The 19,983-nt window shown below is 32.1% G+C and overlaps 10 protein-coding genes across 10 annotated transcripts; 8 read left to right on the forward strand and 2 right to left on the reverse strand.

Moving 5' to 3' along the window:
* Positions 1–152: 152 nt before the first annotated feature.
* VTC4 (Vtc4p) lies at positions 153–2,273 on the forward strand (the record flags this gene model as incomplete). Its single annotated transcript, XM_019182353.1, has 1 exon — positions 153–2,273. One exon carries the CDS (start codon positions 153–155, stop codon positions 2,271–2,273), a length of 2,121 nt encoding a protein of 706 aa, XP_019036559.1.
* A 270-nt stretch (positions 2,274–2,543) lies between these two features.
* On the forward strand, positions 2,544–3,761 carry PFS1 (Pfs1p; the record flags this gene model as incomplete). Its single annotated transcript, XM_019185111.1, has 1 exon — positions 2,544–3,761. One exon carries the CDS (start codon positions 2,544–2,546, stop codon positions 3,759–3,761), a length of 1,218 nt encoding a protein of 405 aa, XP_019036560.1.
* Positions 3,762–3,962: 201 nt separating this feature from the next.
* On the forward strand, positions 3,963–4,844 carry IKI1 (Elongator subunit IKI1; the record flags this gene model as incomplete). Its single annotated transcript, XM_019182311.1, has 1 exon — positions 3,963–4,844. One exon carries the CDS (start codon positions 3,963–3,965, stop codon positions 4,842–4,844), a length of 882 nt encoding a protein of 293 aa, XP_019036561.1.
* A 41-nt stretch (positions 4,845–4,885) lies between these two features.
* OSH3 (oxysterol-binding protein related protein OSH3) lies at positions 4,886–7,498 on the reverse strand (the record flags this gene model as incomplete). Its single annotated transcript, XM_019182304.1, has 2 exons — positions 4,886–6,540; positions 6,676–7,498. 2 exons carry the CDS (start codon positions 7,496–7,498, stop codon positions 4,886–4,888), a joined length of 2,478 nt encoding a protein of 825 aa, XP_019036562.1.
* Positions 7,499–7,852: 354 nt separating this feature from the next.
* Positions 7,853–8,565, forward strand: GAT3 (Gat3p; the record flags this gene model as incomplete). Its single annotated transcript, XM_019182594.1, has 2 exons — positions 7,853–8,304; positions 8,440–8,565. Coding segments are annotated over exons 1-2 (294 nt in total), but the record flags the coding sequence as incomplete, so codon positions are not given.
* A 609-nt stretch (positions 8,566–9,174) lies between these two features.
* Positions 9,175–13,077, forward strand: CFT1 (cleavage/polyadenylation factor CFT1; the record flags this gene model as incomplete). The annotated part of the gene is made up of 1 exon (XM_019184208.1): positions 9,175–13,077. The coding sequence occupies exon 1, from the start codon at positions 9,196–9,198 to the stop codon at positions 13,075–13,077; it is 3,882 nt and encodes a 1,293-aa protein (XP_019036564.1). The 5' UTR covers positions 9,175–9,195.
* Positions 13,078–13,213: 136 nt separating this feature from the next.
* On the forward strand, positions 13,214–13,942 carry GPI11 (mannose-ethanolamine phosphotransferase GPI11; the record flags this gene model as incomplete). Its single annotated transcript, XM_019180483.1, has 1 exon — positions 13,214–13,942. Exon 1 carries the CDS (start codon positions 13,280–13,282, stop codon positions 13,940–13,942), a length of 663 nt encoding a protein of 220 aa, XP_019036565.1. The 5' UTR covers positions 13,214–13,279.
* A 72-nt stretch (positions 13,943–14,014) lies between these two features.
* Positions 14,015–15,019, reverse strand: WICANDRAFT_64712 (uncharacterized protein; the record flags this gene model as incomplete). Its single annotated transcript, XM_019183787.1, has 1 exon — positions 14,015–15,019. One exon carries the CDS (start codon positions 15,017–15,019, stop codon positions 14,015–14,017), a length of 1,005 nt encoding a protein of 334 aa, XP_019036566.1.
* Positions 15,020–15,503: 484 nt separating this feature from the next.
* Positions 15,504–15,869, forward strand: WICANDRAFT_64713 (uncharacterized protein; the record flags this gene model as incomplete). The annotated part of the gene is made up of 2 exons (XM_019183788.1): positions 15,504–15,531; positions 15,595–15,869. 2 exons carry the CDS (start codon positions 15,504–15,506, stop codon positions 15,867–15,869), a joined length of 303 nt encoding a protein of 100 aa, XP_019036567.1.
* Positions 15,870–16,279: 410 nt separating this feature from the next.
* MPS3 (Mps3p) lies at positions 16,280–18,371 on the forward strand. Its single transcript, XM_019180484.1, has one exon. The coding sequence runs from the start codon at positions 16,334–16,336 to the stop codon at positions 18,011–18,013; it is 1,680 nt and encodes a 559-aa protein (XP_019036568.1). The 5' UTR covers positions 16,280–16,333; the 3' UTR covers positions 18,014–18,371.
* The last annotated feature ends 1,612 nt before the right edge of the window (positions 18,372–19,983 follow it).

A 19,983-nucleotide genomic window follows, 5' to 3' on the forward strand; every position in this document is an offset into this window, starting at 1 on the left:
TAACCACTTCCCAAAGCAGACGAGCCCAGGCACGTGGAGCAGTTGTATGAGAAGCAGCAGCATTAGCAGCCATCACCATCAAAACAGTTATAACGGTGAAGGAATCCCAGTGTCTCTTTTAACTATATTCTATCTGAGATCAAAGGCCCACAATGAAGTTCGGAGAGCATCTCAAGAGCTCTCTCATCAGAGACTACAACTTCTACTACATCAGCTACGACGACCTCAAGAAGGAATTGAAATCAGGATTGAAATCAAATGGTAACAAATGGTCCACTGAGTTGGAGGAAAACTTTTTAACCAGTCTAGAGGCTGAACTGGACAAGATCTACACCTTCCAGAAAGTGAAAGGTGCTGAAATCACAAGAAGAATCAAGGACTCGGAACAATCTGTTAATGAAGTGATTGGTTCAATTGATACGGAGAATCCACCTTTGGAACAAGACTTTGAAGATTTAGAGGAAGAATTGAGTGATGTTATTGCAGATGTTCATGATTTAGCCAAATTCACAAGATTAAACTATACTGGGTTCCAAAAAATCATTAAAAAGCATGATAAACAAACTGGTTGGAATTTAAAACCAATTTTCCAAGTTAGATTAGATGCTAAACCTTTCTTCAAAGAAAATTATGATTCAATGGTTGTTAAAATCTCAACTTTATATGATTTGGTTAGAACTAGAGGTAATCCTGTTAAAGGTGATTCTGCCGCTGGTGGTTCTCAACAAAATTTCGTTCGTCAAACTACAAAATATTGGGTTCATCCTGATAATATTACAGAATTGAAATTAATCATTTTAAAACATTTACCAGTCTTGGTCTTCAATACTAATAAAGAATTTGAAAGAGAAGATTCTGCAATTACATCTATCTATTATGATAATAAGAATTTAGACTTGTATTATGGTAGATTAAGAAAAGATGAAGGTGCTGAAGCTCATAGATTAAGATGGTATGGTGGTATGTCTTCTGATACTATTTTCGTTGAAAGAAAAACTCATAGAGAAGATTGGACTGGTGAAAAATCTGTCAAGGCAAGATTCCCATTAAAGGAAAAATATGTTAATTCATTTATGAAGGGTGATTATACTGTTCCACAAGCTTTTGAAAAAATGAGAAAAGATGGTAAAAAATCAATTAAAGAAATTGAAAATTTGGAAGCTTTAGCAATGGAAACTCAATATACCGTTTTAAAACAAAAATTAAGACCTGTTGTTAGATCTTTTTATAATAGAACTGCATTTCAATTGCCAGGTGATGCAAGAGTTCGTATCTCTTTAGATACTGAATTAACAATGGTTAGAGAAGATGATTTCGATGGTGTTGATAGAACTAAAGGTAATTGGAGAAGAATGGATATTGGTGTTGATTGGCCTTTTAATCAAGTTGCTCCAAAAGATATAGAAAGATTCCCATATGCAGTTTTAGAAGTTAAACTACAAACTCAATTAGGTCAAGAACCTCCAGAATGGGTTAGAGATTTGATTTCATCACATTTAGTGGAGGCTGTTCCTAAATTTTCAAAATTCATTCATGGTATTGCAACTTTATTACCTGAACGTGTTGATTTACTTCCATTTTGGATTCCTCAAATGGATGTTGATATTAGAAAACCAATGTTGCCTAATGAAATTGGTATTCATAGAATCCATAACAATTCAAATACAAACACTTCAAGTGGTGAATATATGGATGAAGAAGAATTGGCTGGTTCACAATTTGGTGCTATAAATCAAGGTCAATCAAGTTCTGAACCAAACACTGCATCAAATGAACATGCTCCTTTATTAATAAGTAATTATTCAGGTGCCACAAGAAACAATAAAAAAACAACTGTTTTTACATCAATAATGGATAAATTTAACTATTGGTTTACAGATGAAAATACTTATAAAGTGAATCCAAATACTGTTTTTGAATCAAAATTTTCAGCTCCACCTGGTAAAAAAATTTGTGTTCCAGTAAGAGTGGAACCAAAAGTTTATTTTGCCACTGAAAGAACATTTTTAAGTTGGATATCAATTGCTTTGATTTTAAGTGCCACTACAACTTCTTTATTAACTTATGGTGATAAAGTTTCATTAGCTGCTTCTGTTGGATTTTTCATAACTACTGTTTTAACTATTATTTATGCTTCAATCATGTATGTTTGGAGAGTTATAAACATTAGATCAAAAGTTGCAGCTCATTATGATGACAAGTATGGTCCAACTGGTATTTGTGTTTGTTTAGCATTATCCGTTTTCTTTACATTTTTGTTTAGAATACTGTGAAAGGGAAAACAAACGAGTAATACAAAGACATATATATAATGTACACTAATATCTAATGAATAATATCTGGTCCCTTGAATGTGGCTTTTTCTCAATGTTCTTTTTTTTTCCTGTAGTTATGGATACATAATTTCATGCATTGTTGACACAAAAACGTCAAACAATTCAAGAAAGAAAAAGACAAATGATACACAGATTCAAGATACATTAAACACATTGAGCACATCAAAGTGGTTACAGCTCTTCACTCACTTGATATTTTTTTTGGCAATGGTTGATGAGAGTTATCTGGGGAATAACATGCAATTAGGGGAATATGATGCTAACAATGAAAGAATAAGCTATATGAGAACACCAATAATCAACAACTCCAAATTGTGGAACTCAAGTTATGAGCCTTCACCTATTGCTCCAAATAATCTCAACTCACCTGCTGCTGCTAATGTTACACCAAATAATATCACAGATTCAAATTATCATGAGTCAAGATCTAAATTAAGACAATCTTTCCCATTATATTCTAATATCACTACCGGTCATGAGCCAAATGCTGTTTCAACACCTATTTTGAGCTATAAACATTCACATATGCAGTATAATTTGAATGAACAAACTGCATCAAATAATACACCACTTTTAACTGCACCAGTTCCACCACCAGGTTTTTTCACAGAATTTGATCTTAATCAACAATTGACACCAAATTTCACAGCATCTGGAATCACATTCCATAAATCTCAGCAACAACAACAACAAGGTGGTGTTATTCCTCCTGAATTCTTATATTCAATGCCACCACAAGAACAATTCCCAGCAACATTTGATCCAAGATCAGCTGCAAATATGCCACATAAAGAAAAAGTTAATGATTGGATCACAAAAGTTCCAATATATTGTTTAGCAGATGGGCAATTATGGTATAGTGAATGTTATCCAGGTGTTGTACCAGCTTCAAGTTCTATTTCCACAGAAGATGAGTCAGTTGATGATTTGGATATTTTCAATTATAATCAACGTTTACTTGGAAATGAGTTTGATTATGATGAACAATTATTTGTTGATAATGAAGATGTTTTGGAATTCCAAGCAAGAAGAATCACTAGATATGTGAAAAAAATCTATAAAATGGATTCTTCTGAGCATGTTGTTAAAGGAGATAAACAATATATCAACAACATTGATCACACTCCATTACAACTGATGCTATATGATCAATCTGATTCAAATATTGAAATCACCAACACTAGTTACAATTTAAACTTGACTGATGCCTTTGATCAAATCCATAGAAAAAACTTGAAATATCAATATGATGAAGATGGAGATTTAATTGAACCTGATCACAAACATGTTGACCTTTTAAAAGACCATCCACCTCCTACAAAGTCAAAAGCTATTTTCTCAGAGGCATTAGCAGCAATGGGAGCTCCGCGTACAAGATCAACACCTAGAGGAATTTCAGCAGGAGATTCAAGGTATAGAGTTTAACATTAATTCAACATGTTCTTGATCAAAATCGTGTAGATATTCGCGAAGTTTTTTGCGAAAAAGTTTTGACGTTTTTATTTTTGTACCATTTGGCATAACCAAAGCCTATTCCGGCACTAACGAAAAAAAAAAAATATTGAAAACGAAATAAAACTCATCAAGTCAATCACATTAAAGAAACACTTTAAACCCAACTTTATCATGTCAGGTGTTACTCAAAACTCTACGGTGCTGTTGAACCGTCTATTTACATTAAAGGAAAGTTCACCATTACTTTTAATCCTGGATACAATAGCTCAATCATCTTTTTATTTGGTTCAAGAATTCGTTCATAATGCTCCAGATAATACAAATATAATTTTTGTTTCATTCGAAACTATTCATAAGCCAAAGTTTGCAAATGTATTCATTGAAGCTTATGATATCCCATTAAAGAAGTTGGTTGAAACATTAAACACTCATTACGATCCATCAAAGAAGAACTTGGTGATTATAGATTCAATAAATTATATCGCAACTGAATATTTATCACAATTCATAACAACCATAATGAAACCAAATCTAACGGTTATTACAACTTTACATACATCGCTCCCAGAGGCTGATGTTAATCCACAATTCAACAACTATCCAACTTCACACAAATTGCTATCATATATTGCATCTTCTATATTTGAGATAATACCTACTTTTGAAGATGATGAAGAATTAGAGAATCAATTGAATAAATTAAACATTGTCAAAAACATGAACAATGCTGTTTTCCAAATCAATTTGATTAATCGTCGAAAATCAGGTCGCTCTTTATCTTACAAATTTGAGATCAATACACTAAACCATGAATATAACTTTGTTTTACCTACAGATCCAAATGAGAATAACCAACCAATGGATTCACAATCCTTATTGAAAGGTTTAACTACATTCAATTTAACAACTTCTGACAAACAAAAATTGGCAAAGGATCAAGTTGAATTACCATATCTTGATGCGCAATCCTTCAATTCTGGAGGTGCTATTGTCTATGAGTTCGAAAAAGATGATGATTATGATGAAGAAGATCCTTACGAAGACCCATTTTAAATCAAACAAATGTTTTAATATACACAATGATAACCGTGTCATTACCATAGTTGGGTTAAACCTTCCCAGTTTTGTTGCTTCCTTCTATTCCAGTAACTGTCCTCTCCTCTAATAACTTCATAATCCATTTCTTCTTCTCCAGCCTTCAAAAAGAAGGAAGGTTTATGTACTTGATTGGCATCACTTAAAACTTTTCTTCTATCACGTTGCATTTGCTCAACTTCTAGTTTTAACGATTCTGCCTTTTTAATGTCGCCATTCTCATAAGCTTGAACATCGGGTCTAAATCTTGAGTCTGTAAAAGGAATGAAGCCTTTCTCTATATCTGTTATTTCACTTAAATTGGCAGTGAAAGGACCAAACCCATATTTTTGTTCAAAGCCTTTCAATAATGGTGAAACTTCCCAAATTTTAACATTCATATCCTGGTCTTTTGAGCTTTGAATTGATAACTCAGAAGTCCATTTACCATTCACAAACAAATCATGAGCATGACCTTTTTCACCAAATACTTTTATTAAAACTTCTTCAGATTTACTTCCTGAAAAAAACCCTCCGCTTGGTTTCTTAAACTCAATAACACTCTTCAAACCAATTGAACTTGAAATTGAAATTGAATTAGCAGGCTCTGTATATCTATCCCCAGCAATAATGTTTTTCAATAACGTTGTAGGTTGTTGCCATTTATAAACCTCGCCTGTAGTTTTAAAAGACAATGTCACAACACCTTTATTAATCAATTCAACTGATTTACCCCAAAATTTTTGTTCAGGATTCAAACAAAATGAAATTTCCCAGTCTTTGGATTCACAATGAACAGCAAAAATTTGAGGTTTGTGATGAATCTTTTCAGCAATAAATCTATATCCCATATCTTCTTTCACCAATTCAAAAGTTTCACCTAATATTGGATTAAATGGTTTTCTCAGGTTCCTTTCTTTAGGTCTCATTGCACCTAGATTTGAAATTGCAAAAGATGCAATTTTAAGGATTTTAATGTCATTGTTGGTCTCATTTACAGCTTCATTTAATAAATTTGAATATTCAAACGTTTCTGAAATTTTTTGTAGAATAGTTATTGGCTCATTTGATGTTACCGGCATTGAAATTGTAGACAAATCTTTACCAACGTTCTTTCTCAAGAATGACAAAAGACTTGGTGGGGTTGATGTTGCTAATTTGATATCATTTCTTCTCTTCACTGGGTTCAAAGGTAATGGTGAAAGGTCATTGTCAAGTTCTAAGGTGTCCACTCTTTTTGTTGGTAATCCGCCATCAATTGAAACATCAGAGGATGATGATGAAGATAAATCAACTTGGTAGCTTGCTGATCTATTTCCTTGTTTAGCTGTGGGTAGTAGTAAAACATGATTATCGATTGATGATTCCTCATCATAATCATCATTCCCACCAGTAGCTCCCGTTATATTATCAATTTCATCATAAGGTTCTAGTGCATCGAAAAACTCTTGACTGAATATAGATGTTGCAGTTGGTGATATATAACCAGCTCTTGTTGTGGAAGATTTCTCAGCATGTTTGGATTGGTTTGTCAATAACGTTTTCACATATAATGAAAGATCCTTCAACTGATCTTTTGTATCCGATAATGATTGTTGGTCCAAATTAGACTCTAATGATTGGAAACGTTTGCTTAGTTGGTCGATCTTTGAGTTTATTGAATTCAACTGTTCATCTTTAACTTCTTCATTCAACTCCTTAATGTTAGAAACTTGTGTGTGGCCTGTTGAAGGTGGTGGTGGTGGTGGTGGTGGTGCATGGGATGGTGGTACCACTGTTGCCGATGAGCTACTAATACCGGTATTAGGACCTGTGCTGTTGGTACTATTAAACTTGATGAAGTTCAATGCATTGATCCAATTATCCCAATCTTCTTTGTTCAAGGTCTTCAAAGTCCAAATTTCCATACCAGAATCTATTATAAATGTGTTTTCATCTTTGAAAGCAGATATGGTGGCTAAATTGACCGGCATTTCACCCCTGGTTTTCAAACTGTTTTCATTCATGTAATAGCTTAAAGTGTTATACTTGAAGTTCAATATAAAAAATCTTTTGGTGAACCCTTGTAACTTCTTTCTTTTCTTCTTTAAAAGAAACCCTTGAAGATATTGACCTTTATTTGGATGAATTTGACCATGAGATGGTAAATTTAAAGATGAAGATGAAGAGGATAATTGTGGTCTGGTGGTATTTTCATTGGAATCCAAAAAGAACTTGTTGAACAATACTTTTTTGGAATAACTTTTAGAAAATGTGTTGTCAAAAATAAAAGCAAAGACACCGCCCTTTTCCACTTTGAATTCACTTTTGAACAATTGGTTTCCATTCAAAGTACCGAAAGCATGGACTTTTGCCAAAGCTGATTGCTTCAATTTGTCTTCCAATGACAGAGTGGAATTTGATCTTTTACGACCCAATGAAGTGGATGAGCTGTTATTGCTCTCCGAGACATCACCCTGTGGTCTCAGAGCAGGAGAGTTTGAAGCTGAGTAGGACTCTGAGGTCAATGATCTGTAGACGCTGAAGCTGATGGATCTCTTGATGGGTTTCAACTGGAATATGACCGTTGAGTTGTCAGGAACATGGATCCACTTGACGACAAATGACTTTGAGTGGACGTCGATGGTCTCCATGGCGGGCTGTACTCCAATTGGCTTCTATCCACTTTGATCACTCTGTTCTGTGGTGGTGAAACGTGAGTATCAACTCCATCGCGTTGTTAACAATTCCATCAACAAACTCCCAAACCAAAAAAATAAACAGAATGCCCCAAATCAGGAAACCATCCAGACACCACAGACTAGCCCCCTGTCGGGTCGGGTATTCATCGGACTTAGACCATACATTCATAGACTTCCCAGTCTAGTCCCATATGAACTGGGGCTTGATGCCACAATTCGCGTTTTGATGATGAGTTTGATTGAAATTCTGATCAGAACTTGATTAAAAATGATTCAAGAATTACACAATTTTTTGAGCACTTTGATAAAGTTTGATTTGGAGTTTTACACAGTCCGTGCGATAGAAAGGCTCCGCTGAGTAAACTTCACGACATGTCAAAAACTGTGGATTCTAATTGTATGTCACATTGCAACTGCCCGATGAAATGATGGTGTACGGTGGTGGTGGATTTTACTTTTGATTATGGCTCTCTGTGGTAACATTCTTTTACAATTCATATATAAAGACACCATTCAAGCCTTTTTTCAACTTTTATTTTCCAACAGAGCCTGTCAACCCCAGAAGCTCTACATTATTATAATTATCCAATATGACAAAGTGTGCCAATTGTGAAGCTGAAAAGACCCCAATGTGGCGCAAAACGCTTGATATAGAAACTAAAGCGGTTCTTACTCTATGCAATGCTTGTGGGATATACTACAAAACCAAAGGTTGCCATCGTCCAAAGTTGTTAATTTCCAAAAAGAATATACTTAGTGTATCAGAGTTATTTGAGAAATTAGCTGATGAGAATGAACAGAAGAATGTAGATTATGACAAGTCTGCTGCTACTACTGTGGCTGGTGAGGACAGGAATCCAAAAATATTGGTTAAGAATGATATCAAATTAGAGGATTTGAACATAATAAGGTGCTCAAATTGTGAAAACATAAACACTTCAATTTGGAGAAGGGATGATAATGGGAAATCCATATGTAATGCTTGTGGTCTGTTTTTTAAGAAGAAAGGGTACCACAGAGCTGTGAAGAAGAGTAATGAAGATATGTTTTTGTCCATTGATGAGAATTTGATACGATTTAACAGAATCAAAAGACGGAATAGGAGCTCTTCAAGTGAGTCTTCAACATCAGCATCGACCAAGAGAAGAAGAGAACTTCGAGCAACTTCTGACGCTTTAGATTCCAACGTTATTGATTCTTCACCAGAGACTTCCAGTGCTCAACCAGAAAGCCACACAGTCCTTTCCAATAACAGATCTCCTAGCATCTCAAATGATGGACCAGAAAGTCCAGACTTGAAAAATCATGACTATACCATTGGAAATTACAGATACGACCTCAGTACTTTCAAACCTCCAGAGCTCAGTCCTGATCCTCTCGGATACAGGCTCCCTAGAATAGAGGCATCAAAGAACTTTTCAGTCAAACTGCCACCTATATCCTCGATTTTAAATCTCAACAAATTGCAGGAATGAAAATACACTTTATATTGGTCCGTTAATATCCGTGTAGTTGAAAACGCTCCTAACCATATATATAATTTCGCGAATTCAACAGTGTGTTGAAGAAAAAAATTAGCATCGACAATTGAATCAACAATATTGCAAAAACGTTAACAAAAGTATTGACAACATTTTCATTCAGATCAAATGGATGTTTATGACCAATTCATAGATCCCACAAGTGTATCACACTCGGTGGCTTGTAACTTCACAAGCTTGGAGTCTAAAGATTTAATTGTTGTTAAAAATACTCTTCTTCAAATCTTCAAAGTCAAAAATGGGAAATTAGTGTTGATAAATGAGTTTCAATTGAACGGTAAAGTTATCGAGATCAAACCAGCATTACTACCAAACTCGAAATATGATCAATTATTGATCTTAACCAAATTTGCTAAGTTATCAATTGTTTCATTTGATTTTGAACACAATTCGATTCAAACAAATTCATTACATTACTATGAATCTGAATTTTCATCCAAAACAATAAGTCAACTAGATGAATCAAGTTTAAGAGTCGACCCAAATAATAACTCTTCTTTGGTGTTTTATAATGATATATTGGCGTTCTTACCTTTCAAACAAGATGAGGAAGAAATTGAAATTGATGATACTAGAATTTTAGATAAAGATCGTGAAATATTTGATAAATCAATTATTGTACCTGTTCATAAGCTTGAAAGTACAATAACCAAAATCATGGACTGTGATTTCCTTTTCAACTATAGAGATCCAACTTTGGGGATATTATACCGTACAGATCTAACATGGGCAAGTGATTTATCCAAAAAAAAAGATGTTGTAAATTTTGTTGTCTTGTCATTAGATTTAGCAAATGATTCATCAACCCCAATATTACAGGTTGAAAACCTACCTTATGATTTATGGGATGTTAAACCAATGCCAGACCCAATAAATGGTGCATTGCTGATTGGTTGTAATGAAATCATTCACGTTGATAACTCGGGTAATACAAAGGGGATTGGTGTCAATCTTTACTATCCAGATTGCACTGACTTCAAACTAATTGATCAATCAGATTTGAATATTTTTTTGGAAAACTCAAAAATTGAAGTCATTACAAGAAATGATGTTTTAATAATTGATGAATCAGGTAATTTCTACAATTTACATTTCACAATCGATGGTAAGGTTGTCAAAGACTTGAATATTACTAGAATCTCAACAAAGCTTCCTATAATAAGACCTATTACGGTCTCCAAAATTGATGATGATCATTTATTCCTTGGTTGTGTTTCATCTGACTCTGTTGTTTTAACTGTTAATAAAACTCAACAAGTTCCACAAAATGGAGACGGTAAGATCAAAGAAGCAACAACTGACAACACTAACGATGATGATGATGATGATGATGACGATTTATACAATGATGAAGATGATGCTGGTAACGGCACAAATCAAAATGATGTCTTTAATTTTGATTTTTCAATTCAAGATTTCTTATTCAATGCAGGACCAATAAGTTCATTTACCTTAGGTCAAATCAACTCAAATCCATTTGTACAAGGTTTGGAAAATCCTAATAAAAATGATGTCTCTATAGTTACTACATCAGGTGAAGGTGAACAAGGTGCTTTAACTGTTTTCAAACCAACCATTCAACCAATAATACATTCAACTTTGAAGTTCAGTAATATCAGCAAAACATGGAATATACTGAACAAATATTTAGTTACAACAGATTTATCTAATTTTAAAAGTGAGATTTTTTTGATCAATGAAAATTTCAAAAATTTCCAAAGTTTTGATTTCAAAAACAATAACATTACTATAAATATTGATACAATTCAATCCAAGAAAAGAATTTTACAAATAACCTCAACAAATGTTTATCTATTTGATTTGAATTTCAAAAAATTGTTGCAAATTAATTTTGATTTTGAAATTATAAATGGTAAAATCTTTGATCCATTTATTATTTTAACAAGTGCTAAAGGTGAAGTGAAAATTTTTGAAATGGATCCAAAGGGTAGAAAATTGAATAAAGTCAAAGTACCCAAGTTAATCAGCGATTTGATTATCACTTTTGCTACAATTTCATCAACTAAAATAGTAAATGGTTTCAATAAAAGGGGTGCTAAAAGAAGCTTGGACAATAATCCGATTGAAAATAAAAACATTGTGTTTTTGGTCACTACAGTCAATAACCAAATTTTGGTTTTTGAAAAAAATCATAATGAACAAGTTTACCAAATTGATCAAATTAATAAACTGACAGAGATTGCCAATTTTAAACCTTATGAAGAAGTTAAAGGTTTGATACCTGATCCTTTCATCAAAGAGATTGAATTTACAGAAATTGGAGATGAAGTTCATAAAGAAGAAATTTTGACAATTCTTACAATTGGTGGTGAATTGATTTTATACAAGATTTTCAAAAATTCAAATAATCATTATGATTTCCAAAAAATTGAAAACTTGAATGCAATAACTGGTGCTCCGGAAAATATTTGGGCTGAATCAACAATAATTGAAAGGAAATTAATAAAGTTGAAAATCAATAACAAAGATGTTATATTTGTCACGGGGAAACAACCATATTTGATTTATAAGGATCCAAAATCTCAACCTAAATTATTCAAATTCACTTCAAAATCAGCAATTTCATTTTGTAATATCCATGATGGTTCAAATAAAAATTTTGAAGGTGGTGAACATGGTGATGATTTAAAATTTATGTATATTGATGCAGATAAAAATGCTAGAATTTGTTCATTACCATTTGGCGAAAATTTCAACTATTCACAAAATTTAAGTATTGAAAGATTCCCATTGGGTCAAACAGCTAATAAGATTACATATCATGAAACTTCAAACTTATTTATAGTTTCTACATTTGAGGAAGTTCCATATAATGCAGTTGATGAAGAAGGTAATGATATTGTTGGAAGTGAAAAAGATAAGCCTAGTGCTAAGAATTTCAAGAGTTATTTGAAACTAATTAATCCAATAAATTGGGTTGTTATTGATGAAGTTGAGTTAGATGAGAATGAGGTTGTTAATGATGTTAGATCAATCTATTTAACCATTTCATCACGTTCCAAAAAGAAGAAAGAATTTATCATTTATGGTGTTGGTAAATATAGACTAGAGGATTTATCAGTATTTGGAAGTTTCAAGATTATTGATGTGATTTCAATTGTTCCAGATCCTACAAAACCTGAGGCAAATTTCAAATTTAAAGAAATTTTCCAAGAAGTGGTTAAAGGTGCAGTTACTACAATTACTGAAATCAGTGGTAGATTTTTGGCAGGTCAAGGTCAAAAAGTTATTATAAGAGATTTACAACAAGATAATAGTACTGTCCCAGTTGCATTTTTAGATTGTGCTACATACATTTCAGATTCCAAAAGTTTTGGTAATTTATTGTTGATTTCAGATTCAATGAAGAGTGTTTGGTTTTTAGGTTTTGATGCTGAACCTTATAGATTGATATTGTTGGGTAAAGATTTACAAAGGCTAAATGCAATTTGTACTGATTTCATTGTTGATAATGGTGAAGTTTATTTCTTGGTTGCAGATGATGAATTTAATTTACATTTATTGACTTATCAACCAGATGATCCGAAATCTTTATCAGGCCAAAGATTGTTGAAAAGAACAACATTCACTACAAATACATTGACTACTGCATTAAAGATGATTCCAAAATATGAAGAGTTCGATCAAGGTACAGCATCATCAAGTTTCCAAAACATTGGTGTTAATGTTGATGGGTCAATTTTCAAGATGTTACCAATCAATGAAAGTACTTATAGACGATTATACATTCTACAACAACAGTTGAGTGATAAGGTTGCACATTATGTTGGGCTAAACCCTAGATCTAATAGATTTGGAGGTAATGAACTAGGTTTGAAACCAATTATTGATTATGGATTGATCAAATGGTTTATCAATTTCAATGTTGATAAAAGAAAACAGTTCAGTGCTAAAGTCGGGAAGAACGCATACTTGGAGCTTTGGAGGGATTTCATAGAGATTGAGAACTCGATTAGAAATCTTCAGTAACGTGTATAATTAAATAAATTCATTATTATGAAATTTTGAACGTATAACTGAATAAAACTTCGCGAATGCGTTTTGCGTTTGGGATTTTCTCGAGTTTTGTTTTTTTTTTTTTTGGTCACAGAACGGGCCTTTTATACCCAACGTTAAACATTAAATCATTAACAGATCAAGAAGTGAAAAGTATAGTAAAAGTCTTTGAGGAATGGCTGCTAGACACACTCCAAAGAAAACAGTGTCATTCTCTGACAATGCACCTCCTACAAAAGAGAGCAATGGTGAATTAGATGATGGAATTTCAATCCCATTTTCTTTGAAAACAATACCATTCCATTATTTATTGATTGTTTTTTCCATTTTAAAACAAGATATCACTAGATCCAATGTTATGAACAATTTAACCAATAACCTTTATGCATTGATTGCCACTCAATTGGTTTATACTTTTCTATTTGTGACCAATATAGTGGAATTAACTAAAAAGAAAAACAATAAAAAGATAAAATTAAGTGTTGGTAAAGATTATAATATCTTGTTGATTTCAATTTTGATTGCATTTGTTTTAATTTTACCAATTTATATATTGGTTGTATTATTTGGTGCACCTTTTACAACTTTTTTAAAAGAAAATTTGATATTATCTTCACATATTGCATTTTTAGCTTATCCAATCATTGTTTCATTTTTAAAAATTGGTGAAAAGGGCGTTTTCCATAAATATTTAGCATTTATTGCAGTTGGGGCATGGTTTGGTGCTATTGTTATTCCTTTAGATTGGGATAGAGATTGGCAAAACTGGCCATTACCTATTGTTATTAGTAGTTATATTGGTTCATTTATTGGTTACTCAATTGCAGGAATATTATAAATTTATAAGTTTTTTATTATATAAAGGTATATCAATTGTACAGGAATATATTTTTCATTTATGCTTTCTTTATTATTTCAAGTTTTGGTAGATTTCGTTTAGTTGTTCATTTGTAAATATTTTTGATGTGGAGATTGAAGTTGAATTTTGTACAATTATTGTGGCTGGACCTTTAACTTCATAAAACACTTTATCATTAAGAATAAAATTGTTAAATTTTGTAGATATCCATGTACCAAATGATTTAAGGGATTGTGGAATTTCAAATGATGTTGAAGATTTATTTTCAGTTGTGATTGATTTTGTTGTTTCAATGGCTTTAGTTTCAGATGGAACTTGGATATATTGATTGAATTTAGAATATAATGAATTGAATGCAATTTTTATTGAATCCCAAATTTTGAATTTTGGAATTGATAATTGTAAACTTGAAGAATCTAATTTATGGAAGTTTGAACCTGATTGTGATGAATTTATAGCTATTATGCTTTTTGGATTCAAATATAAAGTTTCATCCTGTTCCAAGTTTAAAGTAAATAGTTGAGTTTCACCATTTAAAATAACATTACTTTTATTATTTCCTGAGGATAAATTGATTCCAATTTTATTATTATTTGTAATTTTCAAATCAGGTCCATACCAAGCAATTAAATTTTTAGTATTGAAAATTGTCCATTCTTCTAATTCTGATAATTCAAGATTGACAAAGAATTTATTTGAGCCTTTATTTGATAAAATCAATGATAATGGAGTTGTACTTGAAATTTTGTTATAAATTAAAGGTTTTGTGAATAATTTCAATATTGATAATTTTGAGCTAATATTGTTTAAGTCTCCATTAGCAGCCAGTATTGAGTTTGTACGAAGATTTAACACACTTGATGGGGGCAATGTTATATTTATTAGTGAAGCAGGGTTTCCTAAAGGTTCAAATCTTGGGTATTCAATGAAAGGACCAGCACCTGTTGATTTTGGGATGTTACTCAATTGACTTGAAATATCATTTGTTATGGTGGAGTTGAATCTTTTGGATATCACCTGACCAGTGGATGAGATTAATCTGCTCTTCACAACCATTATGATTTTAACTCAAAGTGATGATGTGGTCTTTAATCTTTTAATCAAGGATCTTGTTTGTACAATTCATTTTTCAAGGTTTTTTTGGTGAGAATTTATATACCCGTGGAAATATGGCAGATCAGTAATTATCAAAATGGAAAATTGCTAAACAATGGATCTTTTATTTATCTGATAATCTTTGATAAATTGATCTGGAGTGTTCTAAAGTGGGCTAGATTTAATTTTCTGACACTTAAAGTGGATTTGAAGTTTTATGTTTAACTTTATTTCTAATATTTAGACTAAAATTCTATAAAATGAGATCACCAATATCCTAAATCTTCAAATAAAAACATTTGATATTTTAACAGAATAATCAGCTGACAATAATACCACCCACTTATTATCAGTATTTAAGCATTTATTTATCGAGAATTTACAGAATAAACAGCTAATTTAAACCATATCAAACAGAATGATGTTGTTATCGACCCGGTAGATAATGACAGCCAAGTTAAATTTTCTGAAAAGTGAAATAATTTTAAGCATTTCAGATTCAAAACAATTTAAACTAATAAACAAATAACTGAAAGCCAACATGAGTGGCACTAGTGAAGATGATTTGTTAAAGGACAGAGAAGAGTATCAAGATGTATTGAACTATTTGAAACAGGACCAATTCAATGAGGTGTTGAGTCCTTTAGATGGTGAAGGTCGAGAATTTTGGGTCCAGGCAATAACCAATCCAAATGATGGTGAATTGATTAAATTAGATATTGGGAATGGTGAATTTAAAGAGTTTAATAAAAAACAAGCTATTGAGTTTTTAGAGAAAAAAGTTAAAGAGTTGGAATTGAAGTTGAAATAGATTAAAAGATAATGAGCGAGAGAGGCAGGGAATTACTTTTAGTAAGCCAGTGAGGCAAGGAATTACTTTGGTTTGCCAGAGAATTATGAGCTCTTATCAGTTGAAGTACTTGGTTCTCATTCAATCCATTCAATGGTTTTATTTCTTGAAGGTTAATCAATTAATTAGGGAAACGAATTAGAGAAAGAAGTTTTCACGTCCAGCTCCAATTATCATTTACACATATCTAACCAGTCTAATGAGAAGTTAACTGCTTAGTTCAAATAACCATTTGTATTTAGTGTAAATTAATCAATAATAGTATTTATTTCGTAATTCGCGGAATATGTACATTTTTATTTCCATATCGGGAAGTCTAGCTGTCAAACTTTCTGAATCAAATCTGACGCGTAACAAAACATGAACCTCATCATCAAAACAACATCAAGTAGAAATTGTTGGATTGATTTCAAAAAGGTGGGAATATGAGCAAGAGTTTCCAGTTCAGTACTGATGCTTTGACGAATGATGATGATGTTGGGGAGGACATTGAATCAGAATATGATATTAATCCAAGTCTGCTGAATGCTAAATATTCAGGTTTCAAGAAACAATATGAAGAGGAAGAGGAGGAAGAAGAGGAAGAAAGTGATAATGATTATGATGATAGTACGATAGATGATGTGAAGGAAACCATGTACACTGGTGATATCAATGCTATAGATGAAGGTGATGATGATGTTAATTACTATTTGAAATCAACACTTCGGATAATTTACAAAGTTAAACAAAATTGGATCAAGATTTTATTATATTTTTTGTTATTCATAACAAATTTAGGTATTATAAGTTATTTTAATAGTAATAATGGGGGAAGTGGTGTTGGTGATCATAATGATATTATAAATATTCGAAATTTTGGTGATCTAACTAAAAACATACAACATTTACAATATCAAATCAATGAAATCAATCAAAAGCAAAAAACCAAGCTACATGAGTTTAAAAATTATTTAGATTTGAAACTTGATGAGTTTAGTTTAAATTTTAAAAAAATTGATAAAGATATTGAAGATTTGAAAAGGGAAAATAACAAGATATTGGATAGGGTTAACAAGATAAATATTGGAGATATTGAAATTTCTAATGATAAATTACCAATTTTATTAGATGAACATAATAATATCAAGGTTATACCTGAATTTTCAAGTTTTTTACAAAAAAAAATTCAAGATATTATAGATGGAGAAATTAATGGATCAAAATTCAAATTGAATTATAAAAGTTTTATTGAAAATCATGTTGAAGATATAATAAATTCCAAAGTTGGGTTTATGAATAAAGAAGAGATTTTGTCATTAATTACTTTACAATTTCAAGAAAATAAGAAAAAATTGATTAATGAGATCAAATCATTAACAAGAGTTAATAATATTCCACAAAAATTAGTGGAAACGGTTAAAGTTAAAAAACCTAATGGTAAAATAAATTATGGACAAGCTATATCAGGAGCTAGAATTATAAATTATTTAACATCCAAGACTTTTAAACCAAGATTTAAAAAGGGATTATGGGATATACTTGGGCTCAATAGTAATCATGATGATAGTAATGAAGTTGAAATTTATGAAAATACATCCCCATTTATTGTATTAACATCAGATGAAGGATATTGGAGAAGTTCACAAATTGAAAATACACAATTAAGTATCAAATTTTTAGAACCTATTTATATGAATGAGTTTCAATATTGTCATGGGGATGTCTTGAATGGTGGTATAATTACTAGTTGTCCAAAGCATTTATCATTATATGTTCAAATGGAAGGTGGTGAAGCTATGGGAGATGAAGAGATTCAAGGACATTTTAAGATTAGTGAGATGGTTTATGATGTTAATAAATCAGAACAAGAGGAACAAGGTTTTGAAATACCAGAAGAAGTTCAACGGAAATTGGTTAAATCTGTAATCATTGTGGCTAAAGATAATTATGGGAATGAGTTTTACACTAGTTTCCACAAGTTTAAAGTGTATGGTATGACTAAATTTGATTTATACTCTGTGAAGAAGATCTTGAACAATGATGAAATAGATGATGCTATCAAGAGACAATACCAAGCCAATGGAGTTAAAAGTTTTGGAGATGATCGAGTAGTGTATAGCTGAGAATGGGAATGTTATTGTTTGTGTGTTTTTATTTCCGAAAGGGGAAGTCTAGCGTTTAAAACCGTTGGGAAATGATAACGAAAAGTTTCAAATTTACAGGTGAAATTTTGGAATTTGCAAGAGAATGATGAAACAAAAGAGAAACAAAAGAGTGACAAGAGTCTTGTGTATGGTGGATTTGATGGGTGTATTGGGGTAATTTAGTTTAGTTTGGATTTAATTTGTAGTTGTGTTTTTGGGTGTAGATTGTTAATAAGCCTGTAATTCGTTTAATAGTAGTTGTGGGTATTATTAACCGTTTCTTCCTGTTGAGATAAATAGGCATCGACATCCATTTGATCCATTGAATCAATATAATAAAGATATTAACATAATAACATAATAAAGATAGTATTATCACTATTACTATTACCATACCCCTTCATTGCTCTTTTGCTGAGAGAATTGATTATTGCTGATTAGTCAAGCCCTGAACGAATAAGGCTGTACACCAACCAATATAAAGCTCAACTCTCAACCACAATCTTCACCTTCACTACCACCACCACCAAGCACCACCACAATGGCCTTCAAGAACATCTTCAGGCTCAAGAAGAAGGAGCAACAGCCTGCTACCGGCACCGTCACCCACGACCTCTCCTCGTCAGAGACCCCATCGCCAACAGGAACATTCAACAAGGCCAATCCAACTGAAAAGAACTCTGCTTCCACTTCACTAACCTCTTCAAACTCATATGTCACAGGCTCAAACTCAAACATCTACGCCCAGTACAACAGCCTCAACAACAACGACTCAGTCCCTAAAGAACTGATTCCAATCGTTACTCTGATCAATTGCCAAAATGCCAGAGTCTACCATAAAGGACAAGTTTATATGAACATCGAGAGAAATGAAGGCTCTGCTGCTGAACTACAAGACTTGTCCTACTCTCTCGTTGATGGTATCATCAAGGGTAACCAATTAATTCTCTACAAAGAAGGTTTAGAAGCTTCCAGTTTCAAGCCAATCAGTGTCAACTTGTTAGAAGCCAGCGTGGTTATTAATGACTCTTCAATTTCATTAATCATTTCCTCTTCAAACAAATTGGCCTATCATCTCAAGTTCCCAGAATTAAGATTCTTGCAACAATGGCTGAGTGCCATCAAATTGTCCAATTATGAGTTTACTAAATTGAATGAATCTTATACAGCTTCATTACTATCTTCAAAAGCCACATTATTATCCGATTTACACGTTTTAATGTCTGAAACTAGATTTCAAAATGAAGAATGGGTCAATATCAAGTTTAGTAAGAATTCAAACTGGATCAAATGTTTCTGTGTTATAACTCCATGTGACCACAACAAGATTAGTAAGAAAACAAGTAACAAGATTAAAAACGGAGCAATCAATTTCTATACAAGTTCAAGAACCACCAAGAAGAATTTAATTTGTTCAATTAATGCTATTGATTCCTGTTTTGCTGTTTATCCTAATCATGTTGATTTGATTGATGATTCCACTTTATTGAAACTAAATGGTGACCTAACAGTTTATAACTTGGGAATGAAATTGGATGAAGATTCTGCTCCTTCATCTCCAATCTCAAGATCAAATTCAATGATGTCTTTATCTCAAGCTGCCTCAAATTCCACCCCGGGAAACAGATCAAGATCAAATTCAAATAGACATTTAAGATCAACTTCAATCTCTTCAATAACTTCTTCAAAATCAATGAAAGGTTGGAATATTAACAACACTTCATTATATATCTTACCAAGACCTCATAATGCAGTTAAAAACTTTGAAACTTTGATTAGATTCTTGATCCCATTATATGATTCCTTCCAATTATATGGTCGTCCAAAAAGATTAATTGCAGAAAAATTTGAATCACAATCTTTATTATTTGGTTTACCAAGTTTACCTCATACTGAATACCTAACTTCAGAATTGGCGTTCAATTCCGTTTCATTAGATTGGTCAAATA

Source organism: Wickerhamomyces anomalus, assembly GCF_001661255.1.
Source record: "Wickerhamomyces anomalus NRRL Y-366-8 unplaced genomic scaffold WICANscaffold_6, whole genome shotgun sequence".
Classification (NCBI taxonomy): domain Eukaryota; kingdom Fungi; phylum Ascomycota; class Saccharomycetes; order Phaffomycetales; family Wickerhamomycetaceae; genus Hansenula; species Hansenula anomala.